General features: G+C 40.3%; 1 protein-coding gene across 2 annotated transcripts in view; it reads left to right on the forward strand.

The window, feature by feature from the left end:
* Positions 1 to 11,933, forward strand: part of lrrc75a (leucine rich repeat containing 75A) — a 56,741-nt gene that overhangs the window by 37,577 nt on the left and 7,231 nt on the right. For both annotated transcript variants that reach the window (XM_046388415.1, XM_046388416.1), the window contains one exon: positions 10,788 to 11,061. In XM_046388415.1, the coding sequence (XP_046244371.1) occupies positions 10,788 to 11,061 (274 nt within the window). The remainder of the gene's footprint in view (positions 1 to 10,787; positions 11,062 to 11,933) is intronic.

Genomic DNA, 11,933 nt, shown 5'->3' on the forward strand with positions numbered 1-11,933 from the left:
CACTTGCTTCAAATCGTCATTTTTTTCTGCATTATGCAGCACATAGCATAGTTACATAAAGTACTGTGGTGATGCAAATAAATTCAAATGTAACCTTTGTTGTATGCGTCCACGACGTAAGGCTCACTGCTGTGTGATACACAGTGCCTCACAGGTCATCTACTTTGAATTCACTGGCATGACTGAATATGAATGCATAAGGACATTTGAAACAGATAAAAAGGGACTGATGGTTTGCATTTCCATCTCCAACCTCCTCCACAATACAACACCGTCATTTGTTTTTGCCTCAGTGTGACTCATGTTTATTCCCAGTGGACCAGTGACCTCTTGTAGCTGTGTGGATAATGGTATTACACACTGAGCTCTGCTGCTGTGTGGCACAGATAAAGACACTTTGTACAGAGTCACTTTCAATTGTTCGCAGTGTATTTTGTAGATGAACAGAAGCTAATTGCTTCAGTCACAGCTTTGGTTCTTCATGGCAGCAATTTGGCAGAAATTTGTTCCTTTGTGTAAGTAGTTTGGTAATCAGTCATTCCCATTTCCTGTTACTTGTGGACAGTAGGTGTTGTATCGAAGCACTTTCAGCCATAGACTGAGACCACCGAGGAGCGCCACAGAACGCCACAGGAGGTCTTTGCTACCAGTGGCCATCAGACTCTAGAACGCCTCCCTGCTCAGTAGGGAAGAAAGCTGAAACAGGCTGCACTTGTGCTGTATAATACGCAACATTATGATTCCACATTATCACGTGCAATGTCAATTCACAATATCACATGTGCAATGATAGTCCACAGTGTCATGCAGTACTACTTTCCTTTTTTTGTACTCCAACCATCTATTTTCTAACATTTCTTAGGCTAAACGATTCATTATTTCACTGAGAAAATGATTTCTGATTAACAGATAAAGAAAGATAGTTCATTAGGATCATTAGTTGCAGCCTTGATAACATTTTTGTACAAGAATGGATTCTATTACCAATTAAACTTCACAAAGATACAGCAAAAATGTTCCTCAGTTGTGAGTTGTCCATAGGTGATTGACTTAATGTTGCTGTTGGCAGCCCCACTGAGGAGAGAGTGTATTACAGAGCAACAGCACACTCAAATCTGTTTTCCGTATTGACTCTTTTTCTGTACCATTTTTCAGTCTGACACTAATACACACTTAAAGGGACAGCTCTCTTCAAAATCAAAACTACATATTTTTCCTCTCACTTGTAGTGCTATTTATTCATCGAGATTGTTTTGAAGATATCAGCCATAAGATGCCTGCCTTCTCCCCAGTATAATGGAACTAGTTGGCGCTTCACTTGCAGTGCTCAAAATACTAACAAAATATGCTTGAAAAACTCAACAGCAATGTCTCTTTCCAGAAATCATGACCCACATACTGAAGATCCACAGATCTTGTTGTGAGCAGTTTCATGTAGTTTCATGTACTACTTTCTGTATCACTGCACAGAAGGGAACATGCATTTACTCATGGATGAGAGGCCTGAAAACTGAGTTACTCTATATAGAAAAAAGTATTGAGCATGACTGTGCCCCAGTGCACTAAGCAAGCTCCATAAAGACATGGCTGGATGAGTGTGATGTAGAAGAACTTGACTGGCCCACACAGAGTCCTGACCTCGCCCCCATCTAACACCTTTGGGATGAACTGGAACAGAGATTGTGATCCAGGCCTTTTAGTCCAACATCAGGAAATACATAGACAGCTTGCAAGACGAGACAAGACAAGACAAGACAACTTTATTTGTATAGCCCATTTTTACAAGCAGTCTCAAAGGGCTTTACATAAAATCATAACAACATCCTCTGCCCTTAGACACTCACATCGACTAAGGAAAAACTCCCAGAAGATACCTTTAACAGGAAAATATTGGAGAAACCTCAGGGAGAGCAATAGAGGAGGGATCCCTCACCCAGGATGGGCAGACGTGCAATAGATGTTCATCTATACAACATCTAGTTAACAAACTGATACCTGTCAGATAGATATGACTTGAACCATCGAAGGGCAGATCGTTTAATCCCAATTTCATGGTCCAGTCTCTGAAGTAGCATGTTGTGATCAATAGTATCAAATGCAGCACTGAGATCTAGAAGTACAAGTATGGAGACAATACCTCTATCGGATGCCAGGAGAAGGTCGTTAGAAACTTTTATCAGTGCTGTTTCAGTACTATGGTGTTCTAAATCCAGATTGGAAGGCTTCAAAAAAGAGTGGAGACGTCGCTGTAGCTGCTCTAGAACAACCTTCTTACAGATCTTGGAGATGTATGGAAGGTTTGATATGGGTCTGTAATTAACTAATATATCTGGGTCAAGGGAAGGTTTCTTTAATAGTTAAAGGCTTGTGGTACATAACCTGTGACTAAAGAGAGATTGATTTGGTTCATAATAGAAATTTTAATGAAGGGAAAGACATCCTTAAGCAGTCTAGTTGGGACCGGGTCAAGTAGACAAGTGGATGACTTGGATGAGGTAAGGACTGGAGGCTGTCATTAAAGTTCTTGTAATGGTGTCCCAATACTTTTGTCTGTGTAGTGTAGCTAATGTTACAGTTCAGCCATGGATGACGCCATTAACATCCCGCCCTCTCGTTCTTGAGTTCATGTGGTCTAGTTCTACTGCGGTCCACCTTGTCCAGGTGAGCCACAAACAATTTCTTTTTCCCAGTGGCTAAACCACAAAACCCACAGAAACTCACCTGACTTATATGATATTTCCTCTGAATGATGACAGACATGCAGATGATTGCATGCAGTTAGGACAACATATTTTTTATTATAGAAAGTGTATGAAACCTGTGATCAAAACCTAAGAGTTCTGAGACCTCGCTCTGAAAACCACTGAACAGACTGATCAATCAACCTATTGTTGCAGCTCTAACTTAAGCAAACATGTAAATATAACATCTCACAGTAGAGCATCTTATACTGGCTCCAAATTTCTGCCGTCATTCAGAGGAAATGTCATATGAGTTATCTGAGTTTCTGTGAGCTCTGTGGTTCAGGCAGTTGGAAAACTGCTCACGTGGGTCACCTGGACAACAGGGAACAGTAGACATAAAGCTGTATCATTGGAAGATCATTCCAGCAGCTGGACTGGTGCCATGGAGAACACTGTGTTTACTGGATTCTCTCCCATCTGAACACTGCCGCAGCTGATTTCCCAAGATCCTCTTCCTCTCTGCTTGAAGTTAGCCTAATCAGTGTAATCAGATGCTATAGTGATTAGTAGGAATGTGACTCTGCATATGTACAGCTCCTGATGGCACATGATTAGATATAACTACTGAACAAGATGACTGCAGTTGAACCTGTGATGTCTGTTGAAATATGTCAGAACTGTCAGATTAGGCAGAAAATAATCCTGCATCTACAGTGAAATGATCCTCCTTTCCTCCCGCAGTATCGGTAACAGGCAGTCATACACATAACACACTCTATGCTGCCTTTGTAAACCTTGTTGCACAGGAGGAGAGGGAAGAGGAAGTGTTTTCGCGCCTTCACTTTCAGAACAGGAGAGAGGAGGCAGAAAGAGACCTGCACACACAGCAGCTGACTAGGTGATAAATGATCTCCAGGGGAGACAGAAACACAGACAGGCAGGTAGTGGGGAAATAAGAACTGAATTTGAAGTCATACATGGACTGCACAATGTCGTAATTCTAACAATTAAATGTACTGTCTTAAAAATACTAATATGTCTAGTGCATCGCGTCTGAAGAGGATGTAGCTGGTAGTCACTCTCACCTGGATTGACCTTGTGATTCTGTGTGAGGAAACAAGTGGGTGGTTTCAGATCTTTCACTGGAGATCAGGCAGAGAGATGAGGGCATGTACAATGTGGATTTGTGGATACATATGTGGACTGATCATACAGAGAGATGCAGAGAACATGATACAGGGATGGAGGTGAAATAGAGTTAAGCCCTGTGGTGACAAGCTGAAGACAAGCTGAGACAAAAGTGCCATTTTCAGAGATGAAATCCAGGCTGTGACAAGGTCCGTGTATCGTCACACACACTGCATTTCCTGGGATACGAGGAGGAGTCGCTTATGACTCACAAGATAATATTTTGTCAATGTGATAATTAGAGTTATGTAGATCATCAGACAATCAGCATGGGAACATTGGGCCCGAATGATCACTTCTGTTTCTGTGCCTGTTATATAAGATTGGTGTCATACTCAGTTAAGTCATGCCAGACCACATTGTATTCGTGTCAAAGGAAGAAAAGTGAAATAATGGGAGTTAAAGGTCGTTACCACTAAATTCCTTTAGTATCAGTCACTTCCCAAAGCATATGTCCATATTAGCTCAGATATTTTACATTTTCAAAATTATCAAAACACATATTTTTATATGTGTGCATGCAATATACAGACAAAAGTATTAGGGCACCTGACCATTATACCAACAAGGACTGAAATGGCATTGCATTCTAAATACACATACAGCTTTGCAGGTATAACAGCTTCCACTCTTCTGGGAAGGTTTCCATGAGATTGTGGAGTGTTTCAGTGGGAATTTTTGCCCATTCGTGCAGTAGAGCATTTGTGAGGTCAGACACTGATGTTGGACTAAAAGGCCTGACTCACAATCTCTGTTCCAGTTCATCCCAAAGGTGTTGGATGGGGTTGAGGCCAGTCAAGTTCTTCCACACCAAACTCATCCAGCCATGTCTTCACAGACTTTGCTTTGTGCACTACAGTCATGCTGGAATAGAAAAGGAGTGTTGTCACAAAGTAGGAAGCATAGCATTGTCCAAAATGTTTTGGTATGCTGAAGCATTAAGATTTCCCAACACTGGAAGTAAGGGGCCCTGAAAAACAGCTGCATAAAGAGGTGTGTCTGCTGGATACTTTTGTCTATATAGTGTATTTTTAGGGGGCATTTTTGCCTTTATAGGACAGTTCAGTCAACTGAGAGGCAGACAGGAAATGTTAGGTGAGAGAGGAGGGTATGACAAGCAACAAATGCTCTGGCTGGAATTAAGCTGGCGTTGTTAGTGGCATATGAAGTAACAATTCGACCTAGGTTCAGTTACTTGCCCACTGCTGTTTACAGGCTGCTCTCCTTCCATCACATTGAATACCTGTAGCCATGTCACAGCTGCAGCAACCACATGGGCATCTCCAAACTGAAAGGGGCAGTGTGCACAAAGGGGCACAGCAGTCTTATCTTCATTAATTATTGACATATTCTTATGTTGCATGAGGACCAAAGCAGCAATGATCCCTCAGTGCTTCCTATACATCAGGTAAGCTGTTCCAGTGAAATCCATTGGAACTTTGTTTGAAGGTGAGTCCTGAGCAGCTCAGAGCTCCTGAAGTTATTTTTGTTTACAGTAAAAGTTCAAACTCCATTTTATCTTAAGAGTCCAAATACTTTATTTTCTCTGAGTTATCTACACATCTGCATTTAATCTACGCTTCAACAAATGCTGATAGAGAAGCTGCTTTTGTCTACCTCTGTTGGAAATCAAGGACACTTTGCTTCAAAACTGAGTGAGAATTTCCAGTGTTAAATTTGCTACTGTTGTCATTGTAAAGTGCTGAGCTACAATGGAAAGCCTGACAGTTTATATCCGTGTATGTCTCAGATGACACACCCAGCCCTCCATCCCACCATCCCGCTGGTTGTTGTCCAGACAGGGGTGGGTGGCCTCAGTTCAGAGCAGGGGTGTGTCTTTCTTTCTCTGTAGCGTGGGATTCTGGTCTGAGGCCAGATACATCATGAGCTCTCTCAGTGTCTCATCTGCTTTTTATTTGCACACTACTGGTCTTGCCTGTTTTGTTTATTGCTTTAAACTGAGGAGGGTGGGGTGTTGTTGGAGAGGAGTCCTATATGGTGAAGAGAGGGGGAAGGGCTGAAGCATGGGAAAGAAGTTCAGCTGTATTTCCCCATTGCTTCTGACACATCAGAAGAAGGTTGAAGATGGTGTGCAGGTTGAGGGATGGGAGCATGGGAGGAGAATATGAGCTGTAAAGATTAGATCAGATGTCTCAGACCACGTGTAATGGAGAGAAGAGGGCATCGCTGTACCAGCTGTGTTAACTAATTAGCACACTTTCACTCAGTAAGGAGGAAATGGCCTGCTGCAAACAGGGTTGCTACAACAAAACCCCCAGGGCTTCTGTGGGAAGTGGTTTTGGACCACTTACCCAGACAGAAACAGTAGAATCATCAGCCACAAGGTGTTTTTATGTTTCAGCTCATTCACTTGTTAACAGTTACATTACATTTACAGTTGTATTTACTTGCAAGAAATGATTTGTTTCATTGTGAAAATGTCCAAAACGTGTAAACGTGATATTATAAAGGGCTCAGTGATTTCCTAACTTGGCTGTAGTTTTTAGCTGAGGTTGCTCAGACAGAGGTAAATCGTACTTTTTTAAATTTTCAGATGCAAATTAATACTCATTTGGTGTGTCACACCAGAATAGTGAGAGGTAGATGATATTACACTTCAGTCACTGTTTAATACATTTTTGGTTTTGGTGTTTTTATAGAATGTTTTGACAATAAGAAATATCCAGAATACCACCAGCCTTGCCGTTCGGTGTCAGTTTTTTCATATCCTTCTCATGATAATACTTTGTCCTCATTCAAAGCTGCAATATTTTTGTATTAACAAAGGATCGCATTGTTATTTGTAATATGAAAGGGGTTCAGTCATGGTGACTAACCCACAGATTTTAGTTATTACTCAACTGTCCAGTTCACCTCGTTTTGGTTTTATTCAGCTGTGCCATCCAACCATTCCTGTCAAATAAACTCTCACTGTAGACTACCTGATCAGACAGAAAAAGTTAGTGACTAGCTTGTGAACATAGTGGAATTTCGCAAATATAGAGACCACAACTTACATAAAAACATAAAACAACATTGACACATAAGAGTGAATGTTGTACATCTGGCAGACCAAAACACTACTCTAAATGAAGGTAGTGTTGCACCGTGTGTGAATGTGTAAATAAGCAATACTGTATAACGTAATAATAAGTCATGAATGCAGGATTAACATTGTGCTCTGTGTGGTTATTGGCTGTGTGTTTTGGCCCATGTTATGCTAATTTTAAAAGTGTGAGCACAACCTGACGTTACAAAGAACAGCTGTTGCTTAGATAACCAGATTTCCAACAGGGAATGTGTTAAGGTAGTGGTGGTATTGAAGATGCAGGGCGATGGACTGCAATGGAGCACGACAGCCTGATTGCATTCAGGTATGTGGAAAATTTGCTGCTGTCATTTTATTGGCTAGTTTCAGTTAACAAAAATTAAAAAAAAACATCAAACCACTGCAGCATAAATATGTTTTGCAGCAGCCTTAAATCTTTATCTCAAGAAGAAAATTTCCACGAATATGGATTTATGTTTTGTTATGCATTTTTGAAACTTCTTGATGTAGAAACATTTATATTTAGAGTTTAGTTTTGGTCACATTTGAACTGAAGGCATCAGTATCTGCAAGACAAATTGCAGCAACATGTTTTCTGCCAAAACCCCACCACAGAGAATAAGGCTGCTAATGGAATAGAATGCAAAAGCAATGTGAAAGGGACTGTCCAGACTTATAACATGTTATTCCAGAGCTTTAAAAGGTGTGGCAGTCAGTGCTGAAGAATGTACTGCCAGTATCATGCTTTTCTTTTGTTAGAGCCACAAGGAGGTAGACTGTTGATATGGCTCCAAATAGATTCAACCAGAACAAACAAAAAGTGTTCCAAATAAGCTAAAACCAATGTAACAAATGTCACATGTGTCGCAGTAACTTAATATTAGTAGAGGTGCACAGGGGCGACATCTGCATTAAATGTCAATCGAACACTAGTGGAAGAACTTAGCCTAGTGGAATAATGTGCCATAGGGCAATTAATCAATTTCATATCAGATGTTGTTGGATGTCAATACCATTGACCCTGATATTAACTATACAATAGTCTTCCTCTCTATGGCCTCATTACAATTAATCAGATAAGAGACAAAACTCAATCAATTAAACACAAATGACCTACTATAAAAAGAAGAGCAATGGACACTGCAGTGGGTGCAGAAAGTAATATTAGGCCACAGAAATTCAATAGCCTATCTGCTACCTTAACAGCAAAAACATCAGCAGTGCAGAGAATACACACAGCTGCTGCAATCACAAACACATATAGTGAGGCAAAGAGAGCTGCACAGTTTTTACATGCCACGTAGTGCGCACACACACAGTGCTATGTTTCTAGGCAACACAGTGGTTGCACTCACCTGTCTGAAAGTAATTCAATGAGCCATGCACACCCTGAAATCCTCAGTCTGCTCTAATTGGCTCAGCTTCTTTCACTGACCAGTCCACCAACCTCAATGTCCTACTACAATCACTCCACGTAGCCTCTCTGGTCCACTGTGCTCCTGAGAGTTTTCTTCTTCAACATTCTGAGCTGAAAGAGTCTGCAGTCCCATCATGATGGAAATTGTCAGAAATCGTCCAACCAGCATTGCTATCCCTGTTGTATTGCCACCAATGTGGCTAAAAATCAACACAACTTCTGTCCATTTGAACCACTTAGTCCCAAATGTTGTTGGTAGATTGACAGTCAGTTGCATGTTTTGCCCCCAGAGATCAAACCAAAACTGTTCCTCAGTGACAGATCACTCTTTAGAACCCTTGGGAGAGTGAGTGAAACATTTTTGGAGGGCTAAATTTGACCCACGATGACTGCTTTGCTTTTAGCTGCTCTGGCCTAGATTCCTCTGAAGTCTCTCTGGTATGTGATAGATAAATATATTCAGCTGGCAGCTGAGGATAATAGTTGAATCCCACAGTCTGTACAACAGTCACATGTTTCTCAGTGAACCTCTGGCCAGCTTTAGGAGCAGATTTACTGTCAGCGGGTTAATCATATATTAATGTAAACATACAACTTTGGTTCCAAAAAAAAACTGTGAAGTAGTGAATGTTATGTTGTGTTTAATGTACATTTATAGTTCTAGCCCATGTAGTAATGTCGTTTATGCAGTCAGTTTATAATGCAGTGCCTCCTGAGGGATCAAAGGTCAGTATTGAATGTTGGTTGTCAGCCCTAGGTATTACATATAGAAAAAATCTACAAATTTTCTGAATCTTTTAATATTCTGGATGTAGATGGTGGAATTCCTAAATTCCTTGTAACTGTGTGTGAGAAACATTCTTAGGCAGTTTTTTCACAAAATGTTGAACTTTGTCCCATCTTTGCCGGTGAACAGCTGAGCCTTTGAAGGATGCACCTTTCATTGCCAGTCATGATACCATCAACTATTACCACGAACCTGTTTACCTGTGCAATGTTCCAGCCAGGTATTTTTTGAACATTTGATAACTCTCCCAGTCTTTTGTTGCTCTTGTTTGAAACTTGTTGCTGCCATCAAACTCAGAATTTACAATAATTTACAAAAAACAACGTATTTGACTGGATTTATGTACTAGTGTGCAATGTTTTGATATGTAAACTGGAAAACTTATACTTCTGATCTCAGTTATACTTTGTTTGTTGTCCAGACCCCAGATCAGCCCTTTGTGTTTGACTCACTTAATTCTCTGCCAGATCTAGGCGCCCCACTGGGTTTATTTTTAGCTTGGGCCATGTGGTTTGAGAGTATACCTTTGAGTGTTTCACTGCTCGACAGCCATTTTTCATTCCTGAACTTCAGTTTTGTAAACTCTAAATCCCCTTAGTGTCTCTCTGTCTTTGTGTGTGCGTGCGTGTGTGTCCAGAGCTCGTTCGGCTGCAGTGTTTGTGGTTCTCAAGTGTGCAGTTTATGTAGTTTCCATTAGCTGCCAATATACTTTATGCTCACATTAGCTCATGCACTGTGGACTCTGTGTCTTCACATTTAGTCTCTAACACCACCACAAAGTTCGCCACAAGGCTTTAATAGGCAGGTGTAGCTGATGCTGCTTTTGGACTTTGGAGTGATACTGCTGAAATACCTGAAGTTTCTACCTAAATTGGAATAAAAAAGATTAAGAAAAAAAAAAGTTCCACATTTTAAGAAATATACTTGTTCACTTTCTTGTTGAGACTTAAATGAGAAGACCAGTTTCACCCAAACATCTTAATAGTGAGCTTTAGAGGAGCCAGTAGGTGTATTGTTTACCTAAAGATGACTTTACTTATAGCTCATTTATAGCTGGTTACACTGGACATGAGTTCGAATCAGAGTTCATTTGATCAAGTTGTATTGTCTGGTTCTGAGGGTTCTGATCTTGTTAGCTTCGGCAGCCAGTACCAAAGTTGACTGACCAAGAAACAGTACAGTGTAACCATAATGCTTCCGACTGGACTCGGAGCAAGCCAGAACCAGAGTATACAATCAAAGTTACCCGCTTACAGTCAACAAAGTAACCTGCTGTTTAATATGCTTCTTCACACTGCATGAATTCCAGCCAACAGGACACAATCATGGAAAGAGAAACATTACCATGTTGCCAAACTGTCCTTAAAAAGTGTGAAGTTGCAGGTTTTATGTGATTAGTGGAGGTGGCAAAATGTGTGTGTATATAGTGTGTATATAAAATGTGTTAAAGTGTGTGTATAGTTAAGTTATGTCATATTATGTGAAAATGCTCTTGGTATTTGTGGCTAAGCTGATGAACAGTACAAATAATGAAAAAAGAATTAACAACTTAATGAGATGCATAAATACATCAATAAAATATTAGCTTTCAATTAACAATCTTGCTGCAGGGCAATTGACTCATATTGACTCTAGTATATTTGTTCTTGGGTCCATCTCCAGTTTGAAGGCAGTGCTGTCAGCCCCTCTGTCCAGCGGGGCATTGGATCTGTCCGGTATCCCTCTGACGGCTCGGGACATGGAGCGTCTGTGTGCATACCTGCAGCGTCACGCGTCCACAGTGGTCAGCTTGGAGCTGGGCTTCACCGAGCTGACGGACGAGGCCTTCCTCCTGCTCCTGCCCACGCTGGCTGCCCTGCCGCACCTGGAGACCCTGGCCCTGAATGGAAACAGGCTGACCAGAACTATTCTAAAGGAGCTCACAGACGCCCTGAAGGTCAGAATGTCACTTATCTTTAGAATATTTTTGCGTGTTTTTCAAACATATTTAAAGTATACAGTTTGTATTATTGCTCTTAATGAGACCCATTGCTTTCTGTTGCAAAGAATGTTTTTTGTCCCTATGGAAGGACGCATTTGGAAACTTTTTTTTTTAATCAGCCTTCAACTCATGCAGCCAATTGTCTTTGGTATAAATGACAGTTGGATCTATAAAATTCATATTTGTTATATTTATTATAATAAAATTTCGTGGTTGTCCTGAGGTATGACCCATCATCTGATCCCAAGTAAATTTCTCTTTAAGACTTAATATCTTTTTTATCAATAAATATTTTTTAGCAGAAAAATTCTGATGAAGTTGAAGTCACAATTATTTTATTTTGACTAAATAGTACCAGGTGCTAAGAAGCCACAGGGGCTAAATTAGCAACTAAATTGTACTCTTTGTCCATTTGCTAGCACCACATCTGAAGAACCACAAAAATTTGGCAAATTAGTCTGATATTGGACACATTTTTCAACCTTGAGGGAACAGTGATGAAAATGCCCTTAAAGTGTATAATTTTCTCTAATGAAGTTCAGGTGTATTATGAATGTTCTTGACAAGTTATAATCTTGAGCTGACTGACAGTGCCTATAATGCATTATGACTACCTATACTCACCTATACACACCACAAGGTCTCTTAACATGCTATAATAGTATAATAAAATAAGGTTAGTTTAATAATAAAATAGAGTTTTTTTTCTTAATTTGAATACAATACTGCGCAAAAGTCTTAGGCCACCATATTATTTGCTGTTTTAGCAATGCTATAATGACCATATACAATTATTTCTCAGTCTCTGTATAAGAATACAACCAGAA

This window comes from Scatophagus argus, chromosome 5, assembly GCF_020382885.2.
Source record: "Scatophagus argus isolate fScaArg1 chromosome 5, fScaArg1.pri, whole genome shotgun sequence".
Lineage (NCBI taxonomy): Eukaryota > Metazoa > Chordata > Actinopteri > Scatophagidae > Scatophagus > Scatophagus argus.